We start from the raw sequence: 19029 nt of genomic DNA, 5'->3' as shown, positions 1-19029 counted from the left end.
ATGTCGGCCCAGCAGCAGCCGTCGGAGGAGAACAGTGATCGCATGGTCGCCGCACGCACCAAGGCAGAGGCTGCCCGCATGGCCGTTGAGCGCCGTCGCTCCATGAACAGCGATGCTCAAGAACGCAGCAACTCCCCTGACCACCATGACACGCCAACCCCGCTCAGGGGTGCGACACAGGAGCGCAGCAGCAGTGTTGATCTTGCCAATGGCGGTATCGAGGACCCTCATGGGGATTCCGGCGAACATCGTCCGAACAGCAGCATCGTGAAACGCCGCTCGTCGATGCCGAAGAACGGCGTGCGCGATGGGTCCCGCCGTGGCAGCGGCGTTGTTGCCGTCGGCCCCCCCAACGCCTCGTACTCCGGCACGAAGAAAACGGCGGACCCGCAGACGCCGGAGGAATACGCGGCGGCGATTGAGGAGATGCGCCAGGAGTACGAGCGCATTATCATGAAGGACGCGGAACTAGAGGAGCGCCTGCAGCTGTACAGCGACGTGGTCGGTCTGCGCAAGGAGCTGGTGATAGTTCAGGAGGACGAGGCGCGCCTACGCCAGCAGCTGGCCGCGACCGAGGCTGTCATCGCGTCGAGCGACCCGACAGTGAAGAAGGTGGTGCCCATCTATGAGGAAGAGGCCCAGCAGTCGGTGCTGCAGAAGTTGTGGATGGAGGAGTCGGAGTGCCACAACCCCGACACCATGGAGTGGGCCGCGATCGACGTCAACAACCTGCGCGAGCGCGTTGACGCGGCGCACAAGAAGTTTACGGCGGCGGCCGAGATGGCCGACTCCCTGTACCTGCAACAGGAGGAGGCCATCAACAAGACGACGGACGCCCGCGAGCGTGAAAGGGCGATCATTGCGGAGAACCACGAGCGTGAGATGGAGGGCCTCAGCGAGGCCCGTGTCCACGCCCGCCAGGTAGCCGCAGAGCAGCACTTTCACCGTCATCGCGGTACGGCGCAGGCCCCGCCGGTGGTGTTAACGCAGGATAAAAAGCGCACGACGCGTCAGCGCTGCGTCGACGAGGTCGAGTTCCACACCACCGCGCAGGTAGGCCGGATGAAGGACGAGCTGACAGAGCTGATGGAGCAGGTGAAGATGCTAAAGCGTCACCTGGACGACTCCCGCCAGGTGACAGAGAAGAAGCGGCGCGAGTACGAGGCGACCCTAAAGGCCGTCGAGGCGGATGGCTCCGAGGCGCGCGAGATGAAGGAGGGTCTGCTGAAGGAGGAGGAGGAACTAAAGGAGCTCAAGGCAGACATCCAGGCTGTGCTGCACTATGTGCGCGCCAAGAATCGCGAGGAGGAGGGCTGGTAACGAGGGCTGACTTGGCGATGGAGCGAAACAGCACGGCGTCCACGCGCAGCTAGGGTGGCCTCGAAAGGCTGAGAGTGTGGGAGGCGCGCACCTAAAGCGGCTCGTCTCTCGTGCATACACGTGTGTTTGTGTGTGCTCACTGTTTGCCTGTGAGACGCAGTACACGAGAGAGGTATCTTCTTTCTCTCGTCCTTTCCCCGCTCCACATATGTGCCCCCTCCCCCTTCCCCGGATGTGCTTGTGCGTGTCTTTGTGCGTTGCCGGAGTCCGTGCTGCAGCCACGGCAGCACACACACCTCGAACCACCTCGCTCCCTCCACGTCTTCGCCTACTTCGCATTTCTTGTTCGTGCATTTCTGTGTGGGTTTTGTTTGCCCTCTCTCTATTTTTCTTTTTGGATGTTGTTTTATCGTCGACAACGGTTGTCTGCCGCGGCTGTTTTTCGCATTACCCTGTTGTTTTCGCTTCTGTGTATGTATGATGGTGTGCGTTGGTGTAGTACGGCGAGCGCACCCTCTTCTTGCTTCATGTCGATCGCCATGCGCTCTGCCTCCTCCTCTTCTTTTCTGCCCTGTACGCATCCGAATTACTTTTCCCTTTGCTTTTATGTTTCTCTTTCTGTTTATGAGACTTTCTTGTCCGTGTATGCTGATCCTGCGTGTGTGAGTGAGGGAGAGCGCATCGCTGTGGTGTGCAGGTGCGTGTGTTTTCCTTTATGTGGTTATATATATATATATATATACATATATTTACTTGTTGTTGGTTGGTTGAAGTGTTGCCGCCTGTCGCCTTGCCACTCTCTGAGTGACGGCGTAAGTACGTATGTGCTTACGTATACGTGTATCTGTCTGTAGGTGTTGCTGTCTCTCTCTCTCTCTCTCGCTCTGCGTGCGCGTGGCTCGTGCCCGAGGTGACTCTGGAGTCTGCTTGCTTCATGAGCAGAGAGGCGGTGACACATACAGACCTGCGCACTAAAACGCAAGGAGCAGGTGGGAAGGAAAGAGTAGCGACAAGAGAAGGAGAGGAAAGAAAAAAACGAAGGAAGAGGAAAATGAACTTAGTGACGTGAGTGCGTGAGTACACGCTTGTGTCGGACTTGTGTGTAGGTGTGTGCGTGCATGTGTGTGTTTTGTATTGGCTTGCGTTGATGGATGCTTTCTCCCTCTGGCTTCATCTCTCTTGTGCTTACGTTGCGGTGGCGGTGGTGTGCGGCCATCGCGAAGCACTCCTTTTCCCACTGTCCCTGTACTTAGGAAAACGAAATAGCCAGCCAGCAAGCAAACAAGAAAAACCAGCTACCACAAGAAGAAGAGCAACAACGACGTCAAAGGACGGCAACCGCGTTGCCGTCGTAAACCAAAGGACAGTATATGTATAGATGTGTCCAAGCGAGGTACACAAAGCCGCTGGCAGCAGCGCACACGGACGGCGTGCGACACGGAGGAAAATGGAAGGGGTACGCCTTCCTGCGTGGTGTCCATGGATGGCGGTATGAGCAGTCGATATGTCCATCACTAATGTGCTCCGGGTCTTACCTCTTTTTTTTTCTATCGGTTCTCCGCCCTGTGCCCACCCAGCGGTGCTCTGGAGTAGTGCATGCGTACGCGTCTTTGACGGCAGTGGTGCACGCGCAAGAGTCGTCGCGGGGAGCGCCTCAGAGGCGATGGAGCAGAAATGACGTGTGGGGGCGGAGGAGAGCAGCTCAACCACAGCGAAGGAAAATCGCAGAGAAGGAAACGAGTGTGAGGCACTCGACGATGCTGATGCGGTGAATTCGCTACGAGCTCTCACCTGCGTCTCTGTTTTTCGTTTCTGCCCCTTGTGTACAGGGCATGGTGCACTGCGCCTTCGGTGCATCTTCACTATCGCTCCTCTGGACATCACCTCTCGCCCACTCTCCCTTTCCGATTGCGCCTCTGCTTCTTTCTCTGCCGGCGTGGGTGTCGCGGGGCAATGGCGCCACGGCAACACCGCGGACCGTGGGCATACTCACCCATACACACGCCGGCGGGTACATGCCACCCGCTTTCTATTCAGCTGATCTCCGCTGCGGCCCTTTAGGGTGGAAACTCCCGGACTCATGAAACAACGACAGTGTGCATCCCCCTTCCCCAATGCTCTGTCCAGTGCTTAGAAGCATCCATGGGGCTTGTGTGCCGAGGGCCTCGGCGGTGAGGCAGGTGCCTCTGCGCCGCCTGACCACTTCGGCTGGGGCGGCTGCTGTTGCTGCTATCCTTGCACCAGTGACTTTGTGCTGCAGTATCCACCAGCGGCGCCACTACCACTCCTTGCGGCACACGCTCGTCACGGAGCTCAAACAATCGACGTGGAAGAACGACGGTGTGCGCGGGCAACCCCGCCCATCGAACTCCTCGAAAGATGACCACCACGGCACTGACACCGCCGCATCATCAAGGTATCTCACCGCAGACGGTAGTTCACGCGGTGCCGTGCACACCAGCGAATGCAACCATTCAGCCGGCTCCTCTCGACAACCGCCGGGAAGCCTGCAGGCGCAGCGGCAGAAACGGCCGCGACCACGACGGCCATCTGCGTTATTCATGAGTTTGCAGGAAGTGGAGGAGACAACCGCCGCTGCCTCATCCTCGCTGGCGCCGCTGTCCGCGGACGAACAGGTGGCAGATGTGCAAGACGACGACATTGTCCTAGACACCCCCGCCTCTCTCTTGCCCTGCATGGCCGAGAGGGGAGCATCGACATCGGAGCTGCGGCAGGCGGCACAGCGAGCGCGTCATCAGCGGCGCAGCGGCGGCGGTGGCACCGACGCGGCGCACGAGCCTGCCGCGCTGGAGAAGAGCGAGCATGCCCACCCTGCAGCACGGGGTGTCGGGCAGGATGTGATCGACCTCGTCACGGACGTCTTCACAGCGCAGCGCGATGCCGAGATCAAGAAGCGTCGCGAGGTACTGTATGAGCTGACGCACCCAAATCCAATCGACTACACGTACAACGGCAAGCTGGTGCCGCCACCGCCGCTGAGCTTCGGGCAGGTGACGGAGGAGGCGCGCGCCCTCGGCAACAGGATGATGCTTGGACAGACGTACTCGCTGGTGCGACAGGCCGGCACACGCGCCTCGGCCGACGACTTCGACGTGATTGGCAGCTCGGCCAGCACAGCCGGCCGCGGCGCAGCAGCAGCGACGACTGTGTCGCCGGCCTCGAGCATCGAGGCAAGTCTGGCGGCGCCGCTCTCCACTTTTTCGTCTCGCCATGCGAAGGGCTACGGCGACCGCACCGCGGCGGCGCCGTATCGCAGCCGCGCGCGCGACGCGAACATCTTCCGTGACCACAACTACTTCTTCGAGATCAACGAGCTGTATCAGGAGGTGGCCTTCGCCGGCAGAGCCTGCGCTGGCAAGTCCAGTCTGCTGAACGCGTTGCTGGGCCAGCACGTGGCCAAGACAAGCAGCACGCCGAACACGACGCGCAAGATCTCCTTCTACCAGAGTGTGACGCCGGAGCAGCTGCACGCCTTCCATGTCAAGGAGCACCACAACCAGCTTGTCAAGCTACCCGGCGGCGGGCTGCAGCTCACCTTTGTGGACTTGCCAGGCTACGGCATCGAAGGCATGAGCGACAAGTGGCGTGATGCGGCCATCGAGCTGACGGACGCCTACTTTGGCGTTCGCCGCTCCGTCAACACCGTCCTGTACTGCATGGACTGCGAGCGGGGCCTCACCAAGACGGACATCAAATACTTGGAGTGGATAGAGAACGTCCATGGCGCGTGCTTTATGGTGCTGACCAAGTGCGACAGCGTACCGCACTCCCGCGTCTGCTCCGTCATGCGCCAGGTGTATGCGCTGATCACGAAGCACCGGCGCAAGTACCGCAAGGTGTTTCCCTTCATCATTCCCGTCTCGGCCAAGGATGGCACGAACATCGAGCTCCTGCGTGGCCTCATCACAGAGACCGCTGGAATCATACCTGGCGATAAGCTACGGGAGCTGCTGCAGCACAAGAGGGCGGCCCTCACACGCACGGCGCTTCTGGCGGAGGTGAGCCGCATCGACGCTGCGCGGCAGCTGGAGCGCCATCAGGCGAAAGCCTACTTTCAACTCACGCGCGACGGCACCGGCGCGAGCGCGGCCGCGGAGTTGCCGCCGGAGGCGCGCGGTAGCGAGAGGTCAGGCGCGAGGCGAGAGCGGGAAGGGAGCGGTGGCGCCGGTGCGGGTGCGCAAGGCACGAGCGCCGAGCGGGGCGCTACACTTCTTCCCAACGTCGCTGCGTCTGAGACCGCGGCGTCGCCGCCTGGTGCGGCATTCGGCAGTCGCCACCGCCGCTATGTGCTGCCGCTCGGCAACGGCGCCGCTGACGCTGAAGCCGCGGCGCTGCTCTCCGGCTGTGCCAGCGATCTGGACGCAGCGGGCGACACTGCAGACTTCTTCCCTACCGAATCGTCGATGGCGGCTGCGGCTGCGGAGGGTCGTTGTGAGAGACGTGAACGGTTCCTCGCCTGGCGTAGGGCGCACCCACTGCGCACGGTTTCACCGTCGTACAGTGCAATCCATGAACAGGTGGGCTATGATCCTACCCGACCCGCTGCAGCATCAGAGCAGGTGGCAGGCCTTCCGGGCAGCGGCCGCTACCGTCTGAACACCGGCCTCGACAATCCCGGGGCTGCTCATGTTGTGCTGGAGCTGCACGGGGAGCCGGATGTCTCTGAGGGAGAGTGCGACGCGCGCGGCAAGGACGGCACGGAGGCGCGACATGGCGGGGGCGACATGGAAGCACAGAATTCCAGGGCCACAGCCGTGGCCCCCGCAGGCGAGTTTTCGCATTCTCCGCTGCCAATAGCGGCGGCATGTCGCGGCAGGCGCTTCAGCGTCATCGGTCTCAGTGACGTCGACACGGACGGCAGCGTTGCGCCAGGTGCCACCGCCAGCGCAGCACCGCCGGCAGTGGCACCGTCTTGTTCGTTGAGATCGGCCTCGGCAGGCACGGTCTCGCGGTTTCTCGACGTGATGGAGCGGTATGGCCGCCAGCACAATGTTGTTTCGTCGGCAAAGCAGAAGCGGAGGGAGGAGCGCTGGCGTCGGCGCGGCGGCGGTGGTGGCGGCGCGCGTGGCAGACATTGCGCTGTCGGCGGCCTGCTCGCCGAGGACGCGTCTGGTCGCCTGTCCGCCTACAGAGCTGGCAGGCCGTGTGGACCGGCTCTCGTGTCGACCAACACCGACGTGGATAGGCGCCAGGCCGAGTGGCGGGCGGAGCAGCTGAAGACGCTCCTTGCGAAGGAAAACCCCGAGGCACCGTGGGCGGCACTGCACCAGCTGCGCCGGACGATCCAGGCCCGCGAGGAGGAGACGGCACTGGCCGGGATGCGGAAGAAGGAGGTCGCCGCGTATGTGCGCAACGCCGGCCGTGTGACGGCGAGCTTCGAGAAGTTCGAGGGCGAGGTGACGGCGGCCAAGTACATGAATGAGATTCGCCAGGCCCCGACGCTACGCTCGCAGCAGCAGATGCACCTGAACGCGACCGCCAAGATCAACTACCGCTCCATGCCACCCGGACTGTGGAAGCGCTACGGCGAGAAGGATACGTACTGGCAGACGTCACAGCTGCTCGGCAGGTCGGAGGACGAAAGTCACAGGTAAGCGCTGCCGTTGGCGATAACGGAGAGCGCCGCGAACCGCTCTCGGCCCCCCTCCACCGTGTCGCACTTGCTCAGGCATGCTGCTCAAGTGTTTGTACGCACCAACGTGAGCATTGGCACACGCACGCGCATATACGTATGTGTATGTGTATGCGTGCATGTGTGTGTGTGTGTGTGTGGCGAGCGCTAACAACGAGGCAGTAATGACGCAAGCACAAACAAACGAAACAGAGCCGCACGCGCCGACGGAAAGGCGGGAGGCCGCCCCAGCCCCCTCCGCGTCCATCATGCACACATGGGTGGCGGCGGTGTAGGATGGAAGCGGTCTGGGCTAGCCCTCTACTGTGATTTCTGCTTCACACACACGCACGGACACCTGCCCCCAAGCAGGACAGGGAATGACGGGCACAGCGAGTGTGTGTGTGTGTGTGCGTGTGAGAGAGAGGGCAACGCTTGCGCTGCGTTTCCTTTGTCAAGTTGTGTACGGAGGCTTGCGCGCGTTCTGCTCTACGGCTCCCACCTTGTGTTTGCACCGATCGCGTTACCGTTGCTCTTTTCTTTCTGCTCGACTCTCCTTCATTTCGACTCGGCGTTACCTTCACGTCGTGCCCCGCCCCTCGCGGGGAAAACACCGCATACGAAAGGACGGAAAGAGGGGACGCCTTCGGAGACCGCTAGACGGCACTGGCGTTCGACTTGGCAACGAAACACTTAAAGGCTGCGCGCGATGGAGGTGTACCGCCGCATCGCTGAGCGCGTGCGCGGCGCACTCTGGGCGCATCACCGGCGCCTCATGCCCGAGCGGCAGTTTCATCGTATTCTTGCCTACGTGTACAACAACAAGTACGAGTACCAGATCCGGTTTGACCGCATGTCCGTCGTAGGCCGGGCGTGGGCTGGCCGTGTCGAGGTGATGACGACGCCGGGAGGCTTTCTCAAGCGAGTCCGCGTCCACCCCGCCGTCGAGGACCTGTCGCCAGCCCAGCAGCACAAGCTCGTGCTCGCTGCGTACGCCGACGCTTGTCAGCAGGGCCGCGCGCTCATGGAGCAGGCGGAGCTGAAGGTTTACAAGCAGTTTTTGCAGGACCTGAAGCCGATCATCCTCGGTATTCGCGATAACCCCGAGTTCTACACAGTCCCGGAGGACTCGGTGGAGACGATAGGCGGCGTGCTTCGCCGCGACCAGGCGCCGCTCGACGGCGGCGCCGCGGCCAATGCTGCCGGCGCTGTGCACCGCACCATCCCGATGGCCAGGGCACACCAACCCGTCGACGAGGTCCGCCGCCGCCACGCCTGGGAGGACCAGTGGCTTGCGAGCAAGCAGGGCCAGCGCTGGGCTCACAGCCTGCGCGGCAAGGAGTACTTCACACGGCACGGCCCGCAGTACCGGCCGCGTGGTGCGCCTGGCGCGAAGACGCGGACGCTTCCGTTCGAGCTGCTGGCCCCGTACACGCCGATGGATGAGGGCCGCCTGCTGAGAACGAACTGGGTGGCGTACATGGATAGCAAGCACGTCGCCGAGTCGCTCTGGACGCGCGCAAAGGTTGCCGATCGCGAGAAGCAGCTGCGGCAGCTGCAGGAGCGGGGCCAGGCGTGGCATCGCCCCATCAACGAGGACGCCGTGCAGCGCTGGTAGCCGATATGGGTATTTGTTTGCGTCTCGTACTCGGACGTCCGTTGCATACCGTGTTGTGGTGTCGGCTCTGGAGTAAGAAGGAAAGGGTGGGTGGTGGGGCACCTCTCTCTCTCTCTTGGCCTGTCGGCTTCATTTTCCTTCATGCGTTGTGTGTGTGTGTGTGTGCCGGAGGGGGGGGGGCGAAGGTGCGCTGTGCGCGTAGTGGCTTGGCGTGGATGTGCCGTTCGCCGTTTTGTTTTGTGTGCGTGTGCGCCGCTCACGGAGGCGCACGGCAGCGGCCACGCGCAAACTCGAAGTGAATCAACGAAAGGGAGCGACTGCAGCGCCCGCTGCGTTTTCGATGGCCATCGAGCGTGCGTGACAAGGCGCGTGCACGCCACCATCTCTGTCTTGTTGTCCCTCTCCGCCTCTCTCTCTCTCTCCTTCTGCAGCGCTTTGCGCGTGCCTTGCTGGGAGAGGTGGGCAGTGGGTGTGGGTGCGGTGCAGTCTCGCCTCCCCACCCCTCCGCGCTCCTCTCCCTTTTGCCGCCCCCGCCATCCGCTTTCCCCATTGATGTTCTACCACCTCTTGCTCCCTCGCTCGTGTGTGCGCGTGCGTACACTTCACGCGTACGTCTCTTGCCCTCCCTTGCGTCCATTCTGCAGAACTGCCCCGCCCGCCTGTCCGGTGACGCAGCCCTCGTCTGCTGATTTCTCAGCGTGTTGCGTTTTTGTTTGGCGCGCACTGTCTCTCCCTCTCGGATCTTGTCCTGGCGAGGGAGAAGTGTCTAGCGGTGTGCGGGAAGTTGCAGGCCTGCACTTCATGCGAGTCGATCTGTGTGGCTGGCTGTTGACGACGAACAGCTGAGACCAGCGTTGTTGCACTGTATCCTATATATATATATATATATGTATATACGTATCCTAGATTCTCTCTATAGAGAAAGGGGGAGCGAAGAGGAAGTTGGTGGCGGCATACGCAGCGGGCGAATAAGCGGCGGCGTACTCCTGCCGACGCCATCATTAGGTGCACCACCACACACACACACACACACACACACACATAGACCTCCCTCCTTCCCACTCCCATACATTGCACACATCGCGCAGGTCTGCTGGCGCATCAAGCAGCCGTTCCTCGTCTTCGCTCCGCCTTACGTGGCCTTCGAGCTTCCTTTGTCGGTGTCTGCTTAGCGTCTCGGATCATCGCGATTTGTCTTATCGTCATCGGCCTCGCCACCGCCACGCCCTGTATCCCCTCTTTTGTCAGTGTCGCATCTCTGCGCCATCTGCCCCTCCTTTTCGCATCGGCGCTCCCTCTCCCTCTCACTTCCGCACCCTCACGCACACGCGGCGGCGATATCCCTCGGTCTGCTGTTCCGCTGTGCTTGCACGCTCCTCGCGTGCGTTTCGCGTCGCTCTCCTCCGCCCTTTCCTCTGCTACAGGCACAGAGATTTACCGGTCGCCCACGCAGGCTGACAGACGCACGAGCAAAGACGGGGTAGGCTGCTGTCGCTGGGGCTGCAGCCCGTTGTTGCTGCCATCTTTTACTCTGTTCCTCTCTCGCTGGGTACGTCACTCCCCCCCCCTTCCCCGCCCGATCAGCCATGATGGACATCACCATCGGCTCGCCTTCGTCGTCTTATCGCAGCTGCAGCCGCAGCAGTCGCGGCTATACCCAGCGCCCTGACCTTGCACGCGATGCGGCTAGCAGCGGTGGCAGCAGCGCTGCCGGCCAGGGGACGGAGCTGTTGACAAGTGCCGTGGGGCTGGACGACACAAATGATGGAGGCGAAGGCCACCACGCTCGTTGCAGCTCCGCAGACTCACATGGCGGCTTTGGGGAGGACCGTAGTGACCTAGACCACAGGGCAGCGGGCGCGAGTCGACCACCGCCTTCATTAGGCGAGAGGGAGCAGACGTGCAGACCACCGCCGCCGAACACTAGTGCGGCACCGGCGCCGCAGCACCAGGTGACCAACGAGCTCGTTTATGCGTTGTCAAACCGTGAGTCCTTGTCGCCGGCTCAGATGACACCGTCGTCGATCCCGTTCTCAGCGTCGCTGCCGTCCTCTTCGTCATCCATGACTGGCAGTGGCGGTGCGGCGCACCTGCCCCCTCGTCGTGCACCACAGCTGCTGCCACACGATCACCTGCACAGCCGCGTGGAGGGGATGGTGTGGCTTTGCTCTGCAGCCGACCGTGATCGGGCTCCGGCGCCGATCCCATGGGCGTCCGGCAGAGCTTCATGTGCCGCGGAAGAGCGCAAGTGCACCGATGATGCAGTGGGCGTGCGTGGACCCAGGGCCTCCTCGTTGGAGGCGCAGGCAAGAGCAAGTGAACCGACTGCCGTCGCCGCTGCCGCACCCGTCACAAGATGGCCAGAGCGACAAGAGCAGGTGATCCCCCGCGCCTTTGCCCGCACGGAGAGCCCATCACCGCTGCGCCGCGTTGCGCAGATGGAGCTGGCAACCGGCGATGCTGAGCGCAACGCCGCCGCTGAGGCATCTCCCGGCACGGAGGTATCCGGTGCCCGCTGTGGTTCGCTTAGGAAGCTCGCACTGCCCTCTTTTTGCAGTGATGGCGGCCTGGAGGTGATGGACAACCAACCACGCTCTGAGCGCGCGTTACGGCTTGCACGCGTGAGCAACACGGTGACTCTGTCGTCGCCACCAGCGCTCTCGTCTACGTCCACCTCCGCTGTGCCGCTCCCTGGACCGCCGCGGTTGTCAAGCGCCTCCTCCCCTTCCGTTCCAGTGCAACAGCAGCGGCTGCGACTGCCGTCGCACTCGCCTGAATCGGTGAGTTCTGCGTCCCTCTCGCGTGCGGTGGTACGGCGGGAGTCACTGAGAGGTGCGAGTGCGACAGCCGCGACGTCCTCCGACAGCTACGATCGCGGCGAGGCCCATGACCATCATTGCAGCCGTCGGAAACGGTCCGACTCCCGTTATCGCGCCGTCGGCGACATGGATGACGACGATGGCACCACCAGCAGCTCGCCCGGTCTCACCGAGACGAGCGGTGCACGACCGCCGTCGCATGCACCGGCGCCGCTTCACCCATCCTCTTTCCTGACGCAGGTGCCGCCACACGCGTGCCGCAGCTTGCAGAGCAGCAGCGACAGCGCCAAAGAGTGCGGCCCGGGCGAGGCGCAGCGGGCCGATGCGGCGCGGCAGGCGCTCGACCCATCGCAAGCGTCATCACTGGTGCCGTCTCCACTAGCGTCGCGCTCTCCCTCGTTGAGTGCGGCGCCGCCCGCGCAGCTACCACTTCAGCGCACCGTCGAGGAGACTCGTAGAGATAGCAGCAGCAATGGGGACGGGAGCGGCGCGGCGCGGCGAACTCCGCGGTACGGCACGTGCCCTGCCATGACGGAGGTAGCTGAGTTGCAGCTTCCTCTAGCCACACCAACGGAGGCTGCTGTGGGCTGCGGCGGTAGTGGTGCGGCGGCAGTCGTTAGCGAAAGCCTTCCACCGCTTCCACCGGCCCCGCGGGGAGCCGGCGATGGCGCATCGTCCCTCCACCCAAGTTGTCGTGAGAACCACCGCCACAGCAAGAGCAGTGCCACTGAGGCACGCGGCGTCGTGCTCCAGGCTGCAGCTTCTGAGGCTGACATGGCCAGCGAAGCTCGTGCAGGCGACGGCGAGGCGCGGGCGTCTCGTGAGCGTAAAGCGTTCCCTGCGGCAGCTTCCCTCAGGGACGGCGTTGCTGCCGCTCTGGAATTGGACGGAGCACGTCGTGGTGCCGCGCCACCAACTGATGCTCCATGCCACGTTCAGCCGCCGCCGCCTCAACGGCGAGCGCTGGATCGGTGGCGCAGTCAGGCTTCTCTAGTCGGCAGCCGCGCTGCTGACACCACCGCACTCTCGTCTTCTTTGCGGGCCGCCACTCATTCCTCGCGGGGCTCCGCCGCGGGGCAAGTGACTGAGCGCGACGATGGCCATCCATCCCAGTCAGCCCGCGAATGTGGCGAGGCGGGGAAAAGGGCGTTCAAGGGTGGCGTCAACGTTGCGCGTTGGGTGCGCAGCACTGTTGGCGGGGAAGGCGACCTCTCCGGGGCCTCGCTGATACCGCCGCCGGTCCGCAAAGCTGCCGAGGCGCGCGTGTGTGCACCTCCCACGAACTTAGGCAGCGCGAGCGCCACTAGCGCCTCAGGCACTGCGGGTGACTTTGGTGGCAACGAGCCACCCCGTGTGCTGGCGGTCTCGCTCGCCGCGCTTCCTCGTCGCACGCCGCCACGCGAGGCGGTGGCGCCCGCTGTCCTCGCTGAGGTGACGCAGAGCTGTGCATCAGCAGCGCTTGTGTCGGGGAGGCAAGCGTATCAAGGCATGGCCGCGCTGTCGTGGACGTTGCCGTCCCGCTCGCGCGTGCGGCTGACGGTCATCGCATCACCGGCGCAGGAGCGCTGGGCGAGCAGGGCTGAGGGTGAGCGGGCCGTGGGAGGTGCCGCGCAAGTCGACCCGCGTGATCGGAGCAGCGGTGCCCGATGGCGTGAAGCGGGCAGCGCTGGCGAGGCCTTTCTTGTGCGCAGCGACGCGCACCGCGTTGAAGTGGCTGCGGTGCCGCAGCGCGCTCACCCGGTGCGGAGTTCCTCGAGCGGGCAGCGTGCATCACGTCCAGGGCTCGCGGCGGTATTGGCGCCACGGACTTCCACCATGTGCGGCCCGGCGAGCAGCGCGGAGGTGGACGGCGCCGATGAAGACAAGGAGATGCGAATCGTAGCACGCACGTGGCGGCCTGTTACGTGTCTCGAGTTTGTGCGCGACGATGACCGTCGGCGCAGCACCGGTGACGATTGCCAAAGCAGCTGGGGCGCAGCTGGAACACATCGCTGGGGGCAGGGGCCGCACCATCCGCGAGCGGCGCAGAGGTCGGCAGCAATAGTCGGTGCGCTGTCCGGCGGTCATCAAACACGGCCAGCCCATCACCCTCACGACGGCTCACATGGCTGTGTGCTGTCGATCGAGGCATCGCCCCTTGTCTCACCCGTATCGTTGGCAGCTGAGGCGACCTCTGATGTGGGTGCGAGCACGCGCCAGGCGTGCTCTGCAGCTACGTGGCGGGCCGGTGCTGCCTCTAATGGTGTTGGTGGGGTTGTTCTCTCAAGTACGACGTTGGTGCCTGGATACGCTGCTGTGTACAGTCCTCGCATGCTTGCCACACGGGTGCTGGAGGCGCGCAAGGCCCTCTTGGGAGCCCCCAGCGCCGCTGTCCCCGCTGCACCAACGAGCGTCTGTCCTCCCGGACCGTCGGGTGCACTACCTCTGCATTGCGGCAGTCGCGCCATGCCGGCGGTGGGGGCCACCGTTGCTGCTGCTGCTGCTTCTACCAGTGGTGGTGTGTCGTCGTGGTCTCCTTCTTCGCTGCTGAGCCCACCGCACGCTCACATTGACTTGAAGGAGCGAGGCGCAGATGATGGCGTGATGCCAGGGGCGACGGCGGATGCCGCGCCGTGGAGCCTCTACCTGAGCGGGTCGCCGGATGCCGAGGAATCGATGCGGCACCGTACAGCGCTGCCTCGACAGCTAACACGAGGGCAACAACACCTGCACGAGCAACCGGACTTGCCAGCGGACACGTCTCCCTATCCCGTGGCGCGACGCATCCCATTCGGGTTCGCTGCCGGCACTCTTGCAGGGGCCGCATCTGTGCAAGCCGTATCACCTTCGCCTGACGGGCGCCTTCGAAGCTGTCACGCGAGGACGGCTTCGCCGGCAGCGGACGCCTCTGCACCAGTCCCCGGGGCGCACCTTCACGCCGAGGGCGGTTACCAGCGCGCGAGGAGGCTGCCCTGTCACACACCAGCCGAGGAACAACGCAGCGTCACAGCTTCGGCCCCCAGCAGCCCAATCGTGGCCCGATCAGCGGCCGCGTCTGTTGCGGCTCCTTTAGGGCGCATGCTCACAACATTATCCCCCACCACCGCTTCTTCCTCCGCTCCTCGTGCAAGTTCGGCGGGTACGGCGCAGGGCCGACACCAAAGCATTCCGCCGCCGGAACAGCACGCCGCAATCCATGCTGCGGGCGCTGGATCGCAGGCCAGTGAACGAGCGTGCTCGACATCAAGGCGCTTCTGGAGAGCGGCAACGAATGCCGACCAGAGTCACGATGCGCCTGATGCGCGCCCGAAGCGCCAGTCACGCATACTCGCCCAGCAGCGGCTCGTTCAGGAGGAGGCGTTCCACCGTCGCTACATCCGCATGCAGGAGGATCATCGCTTTGCGGTTGAGGTGACGGAGCTCAACTACCAGCGTGCCGTGGAATACGTTCATCAAGCGTCAGCCGCCGGCGCGGTCGCGACACCTGCTCGGCGAAGTGGCCACTGTGCTGCTCTCTTGACGACCGATTGTGACGCAGAGCCGCTGGCGGGTCTCCAGCGGGTACGGCGCGATCAGGCAGCCATGACGGCTACGCTGAGCACGCTCGCGAAGGAGCTGGCTGCACTGTCGCCGTAGCGCGATGCGAGACGTATCGAGCGCATGCTAGTGGGGTGCTGGGCAACACTTGGCGGCGCGTGGCTCTTTCTCACTGGTTTCGGCGCAGCCACGCTGTGAGAGTGTCGGTGTCTGCCCTGCCGCTCTCGTTCCTGCTCTCTCGTCATGGCGACAACAACACCCCGCGAATGAGTTGCCGACAAGCCATCTGCAGTCTGCACGCGCGTCCGGGCCTTGCGGTGTGGATGCGAGCATCGCGCATTGCCGGCCACCGCCGCGTGCCGAAAGCGCACACATCGCTCCCCCTCATGTGGTGAGCGTCTGCGCGTGTGTGTCTGTGTGCATCAATGCGTACGTGTGCGCTCGGTCCACGGTCACCATAGCGCCCCGCGGCATCGGTGCTCGCACCTTTTCATTCTCTCCGTACGGCGCTCGCCTCTCTGCTAACTCCTCTCCCTTTTCCTCTCTCTGCATCTGCGCCTTGCGTGCCGTGTGTGTGCCCCACACATACTCTACACGACCTCTCCGCCTGCGCTCCTCGCCTGCCTGAAACGATGACGTGCGCCGCCACTCGCTCACCCGCTCCCATCCACATGCATTCCTGCACCCGACAGCGACTCTACGCCGTACATTCCATCTCCCCAACACCTACTCGCTTCCTTCTGCTCTCACCTATTACTTCGCCAGCCCCCATATCTGCTATAACTTGCCCTCCCCCACCCGCTTTGCGCACATCTGCCACCGCTACTAAGCCTCAAGCTCCCCCAGCAACCCTGTTGGCAATGCGAGCGTCACAGTCCACACCCGCACAGCTTTGAACTAGCATAATGAAGATCTGCAGCGTGCGTCCGCTTGTGGTGTTGCTGGTGTGCGTCGCCGCGATGCTCGCACTCAGCGCCTCCGCTGAGCCGCACAAGGCAGCCGTTGACGTCGGAACGCTCTCTGTGGGCCTGCAGGCCGTTGACGTTGGCCCGGTGTCGTAAGACTCGGCGTCCGCTTTCCGGCCTGCAGGAAAGCATGTCATGGGGCATGGCGAAGCCTCGAACCTTGTCAGCAATGTGGCATTATCGTACGCGTTGAGGATTAACAGCAGGGGTGAGTGCTCGGGTGGCGACAAGACCACGCTCCTGTGACACTTCGTGGGGTGTGCGACCTTATCTGCTGCTGCCAGGCGGATCAACTGCGAGGGCTACAGCAGCGCAAGTGCCGCCTCCAGCCTTGCGACTTTCACGCCACAGGCGCATAGCAGCGCCCTGCCTGTCGCAGCGTGTGCGGGGCAAGCCATCCAGACACGCCTCTCCACCACATGGCCGGAGGCTGCCGATGAAGGCAGCGAGCCCTCTTCCCCGGCCACGACACCGCGCTGAGGCAGGCCCCCGCAGCGCAGAACTGCGAGCGCGGTGCGCGGGCGCTGTCATGCACAGCCGGCACGTCGCGTGCCGCACGCAGACGGTGCATGGAGAGGCGGGAGGTGCAAGAGCGGTGGACGGGAACGGCGCGAAGCGGACCATGCCCGTGGGCCGCAAGGTGCGTGCGCGAAGCATGCGGCGCGCCGTCGATGTGCCCGGGTGGGCTGATGAGGCGCAGATGCCGGAAGCGTGGCGAGGGCGTCCCGAGCTGCACCGCCGAGTCCCCCAGGCGCGAACGTGACGAGCCTGCGGGGAGCAGATGATGGAATGCGGCTGCTTGAGGCGACTGAGGGCGCTGACCGGAAGGTGGCCGACTTCCTCCTCGGGCCCGTGCTGCGTGCGCCCGGACTGCCCCCTGCTGCCCGCACGGCGGCCGCCGCGGCTTGCGCCCTCGATCGGGAGCCCGAATGGTGGCCGCGTGGGTGAAGGCGTGCAGCCCACCCGCGTCTCCGTGTGGCGCCGATGGCGCCGCGCGCACCCGGGGAAGGGGCGAGGAAGGGCATGAGGAGGCCGCTACGCGCGTGGCCCGATTCGACGGCAGGCGGCTCGTCCGAGACGGCCGGGATGAAGCCGTGGTGCCGCAGGGGGGGGGAGCGGGTGCGCTGTGGCTGTCTATGTGCGTTGGTGTGTTGACTTGTTCGTGGTGGGCTATGTGCACGTTGAGGGACGACGTTGGCCCTTGCTGACTTCCTTTGCTCTATCATTATTATTCTCGGTGCCCCCGCTGGATTGCGCTGCATCAGCGGTCTGTATTGCGCTCGTCTCTCTCATTTGACGGCTGCGCCCTCCCGCGCCTCTCACTCGTGTTGTGGGATGGAGGCACGGCCGGGCTCTGTGTTGTGTGCGCCGCGCGCAAGAATTCGGATGAGGGGCTGCCGAACGAGCAGAGAAAGCAGCAGCGGCAACACGAAGGCAGGCCTGAGCTCGTTTTCTTTTCGCTCTTGAGATTGGGGACGAAGGGAATCAGAGACGCCGTCAGAGACGCGCATCCGCACCCGCGCGCTGTGCTTACTCGTTCCCTCTCCCGCCCCATTCTGTGCGCCTGTCTGTCTGCGTGTCGCGAGCGCCGTTGCCGGCGGTCTCTCTCCCCTCTCTTCGCTTCTTTCTGGCAAGCGATTGCTTTTCACAGCCGAACACTGCTGTTCTCGTGGACGCTGTTCCCTCTCTTATCATCTCTGTGTTTATTTTTACACGTGTTTGTGCTTTGGCTTCCTGACGATGCCGGCCACCTCACCGCGGTGTCAGGGCCCAGCGCCCACTCTTTGTGGGCAGGCCAAGTCGCCTGCAGCCTGCCTATGAGCACGGCTGCGGACTCCTGGTGCCAGCGGACTGGTGTGGGCTGGCGCTGTGCCGGTGAGACCGACGGCCATGATGACGCTTGGACCAGCTCACTGCGGATCATGCCGGCGATTCAACGAATGCGCGCATCCAGCTACTGCCTTTCTGCCTTTGCTGCGCTGCGGCGATGCTGAGCGTGGCCCCGGGGCCTAGCCTGCGCTGTACGCAGCGGCATTGCGGTGGGCTGCGCGGCGCCAGACGGTGCTGGTGGGCTCGGCTGCTTGGCATAGCCGTGGTGTGCAGCCGATGCAGACGAGCGGTGGCTGTGTGTGCGCGTGTGCGTTGGCGTTCCGGCGCCGGCCTGTGGCGCTGGTGCGGTGTTGGAGTACGCGGCGGACGAGGTGGCGAGGAAACTGGCACGAGGCGCAGAGGGAGAAACGCGCAAAGTGCGCCGAACAAGCGGAGGCGGACTGACACCGCGGACATGCGTGGGCGCTGCACGGCGGCGGGGGAGGGGGCTGGAGCGGAGGGCAGCGTCGCACACTCACACAGATACACGCGCCAGTGTGCCTCGCAGGCTCCCCCTCCTCGTCACCGGCGTGGCGCTGCGCTTTCCGTCGCCGTGGCACAGGAGAGAGGCCGAGCGCGGCACTTCGCGCGCTTTATGTGCCCCCCCCCCCGCTCCCCGACGTATGCTCGCCGTTCCCTCCGTCTCCGTCTTTTCCGCAAGACCCCTTCCCCCTTCGGCACCCCTCTCGTGCCGCTCCTCGTGCTCGATGTGCGGAGCCTGTGTGCGGCGGCGCCTGCTCCTGACGACCGTGGCACGGCGGGGACGATAGGGGGAGAGGAGACGATGTGAAGGGCAACGCGGGGGATGGCGCCATGATGACCTCCTCATCCCTCCATGCATCGCCTCATCTTTCTTTGTCATTCGATTTCTTTGGTCCCTCTCTCGCCGCCCCGTCCCACCCCTCCTCCTATGCTCTATTTCCACTGGGCACCGTTGGACCTCCTCCGGCACACAACGCCAACATCCCCCCCATCCAGCTCGCCGCTCCCTCGATTGCGCTGTGCGCTGCATTTGGTGCTGTTTGCCTGTCTCCGTGTGTGCATGCGCCAGCACGGCTATCAGAGGCTAACCGCAGCGCTTGTACACGGCGGGCGCCAGTAGGCCGTCCCGCGCTGCTTGATACACCGCTTTCCTTTCCCTCCCCCCCCCCCCCCCACTGCAGCGATAGGCTTTGGCATCCGGCAACTCGCGTACACGCGGATACGCGGGGAGAAGTCGAGGCCGCCCGCGGAGTAATGCGTGCAAAGCGCATCTGCAGCTCATTGGCCGAGCGCATCAAGGACGCGTGC

The 19029-nt window shown here is 63.9% G+C and overlaps 4 protein-coding genes across 4 annotated transcripts; all 4 read left to right on the top strand.

Moving 5' to 3' along the window:
• Nucleotides 1-1320, top strand: LMJF_22_0730 (conserved hypothetical protein; the record flags this gene model as incomplete). The annotated part of the gene is made up of 1 exon (XM_001683172.1): nt 1-1320. The coding sequence occupies one exon, from the start codon at nt 1-3 to the stop codon at nt 1318-1320; it is 1320 nt and encodes a 439-aa protein (XP_001683224.1).
• Nucleotides 1321-3434: 2114 nt separating this feature from the next.
• Nucleotides 3435-6935, top strand: LMJF_22_0720 (conserved hypothetical protein; the record flags this gene model as incomplete). The annotated part of the gene is made up of 1 exon (XM_001683171.1): nt 3435-6935. One exon carries the CDS (start codon nt 3435-3437, stop codon nt 6933-6935), a length of 3501 nt encoding a protein of 1166 aa, XP_001683223.1.
• A 726-nt stretch (nt 6936-7661) lies between these two features.
• On the top strand, nt 7662-8570 carry LMJF_22_0710 (conserved hypothetical protein; the record flags this gene model as incomplete). Its single annotated transcript, XM_001683170.1, has 1 exon — nt 7662-8570. The coding sequence occupies one exon, from the start codon at nt 7662-7664 to the stop codon at nt 8568-8570; it is 909 nt and encodes a 302-aa protein (XP_001683222.1).
• A 1586-nt stretch (nt 8571-10156) lies between these two features.
• Nucleotides 10157-15004, top strand: LMJF_22_0700 (5'a2rel-related protein; the record flags this gene model as incomplete). Its single annotated transcript, XM_001683169.1, has 1 exon — nt 10157-15004. One exon carries the CDS (start codon nt 10157-10159, stop codon nt 15002-15004), a length of 4848 nt encoding a protein of 1615 aa, XP_001683221.1.
• Between the last annotated feature and the right edge of the window lie 4025 nt (nt 15005-19029).

This window comes from Leishmania major, chromosome 22 (genome assembly GCF_000002725.2).
Source record: "Leishmania major strain Friedlin complete genome, chromosome 22".
Classification (NCBI taxonomy): Eukaryota; Euglenozoa; class Kinetoplastea; order Trypanosomatida; family Trypanosomatidae; genus Leishmania; species Leishmania major.
Note: the sequence above shows the minus strand (reverse complement) of the source record. Positions and strands in the feature narration are given on the sequence as shown.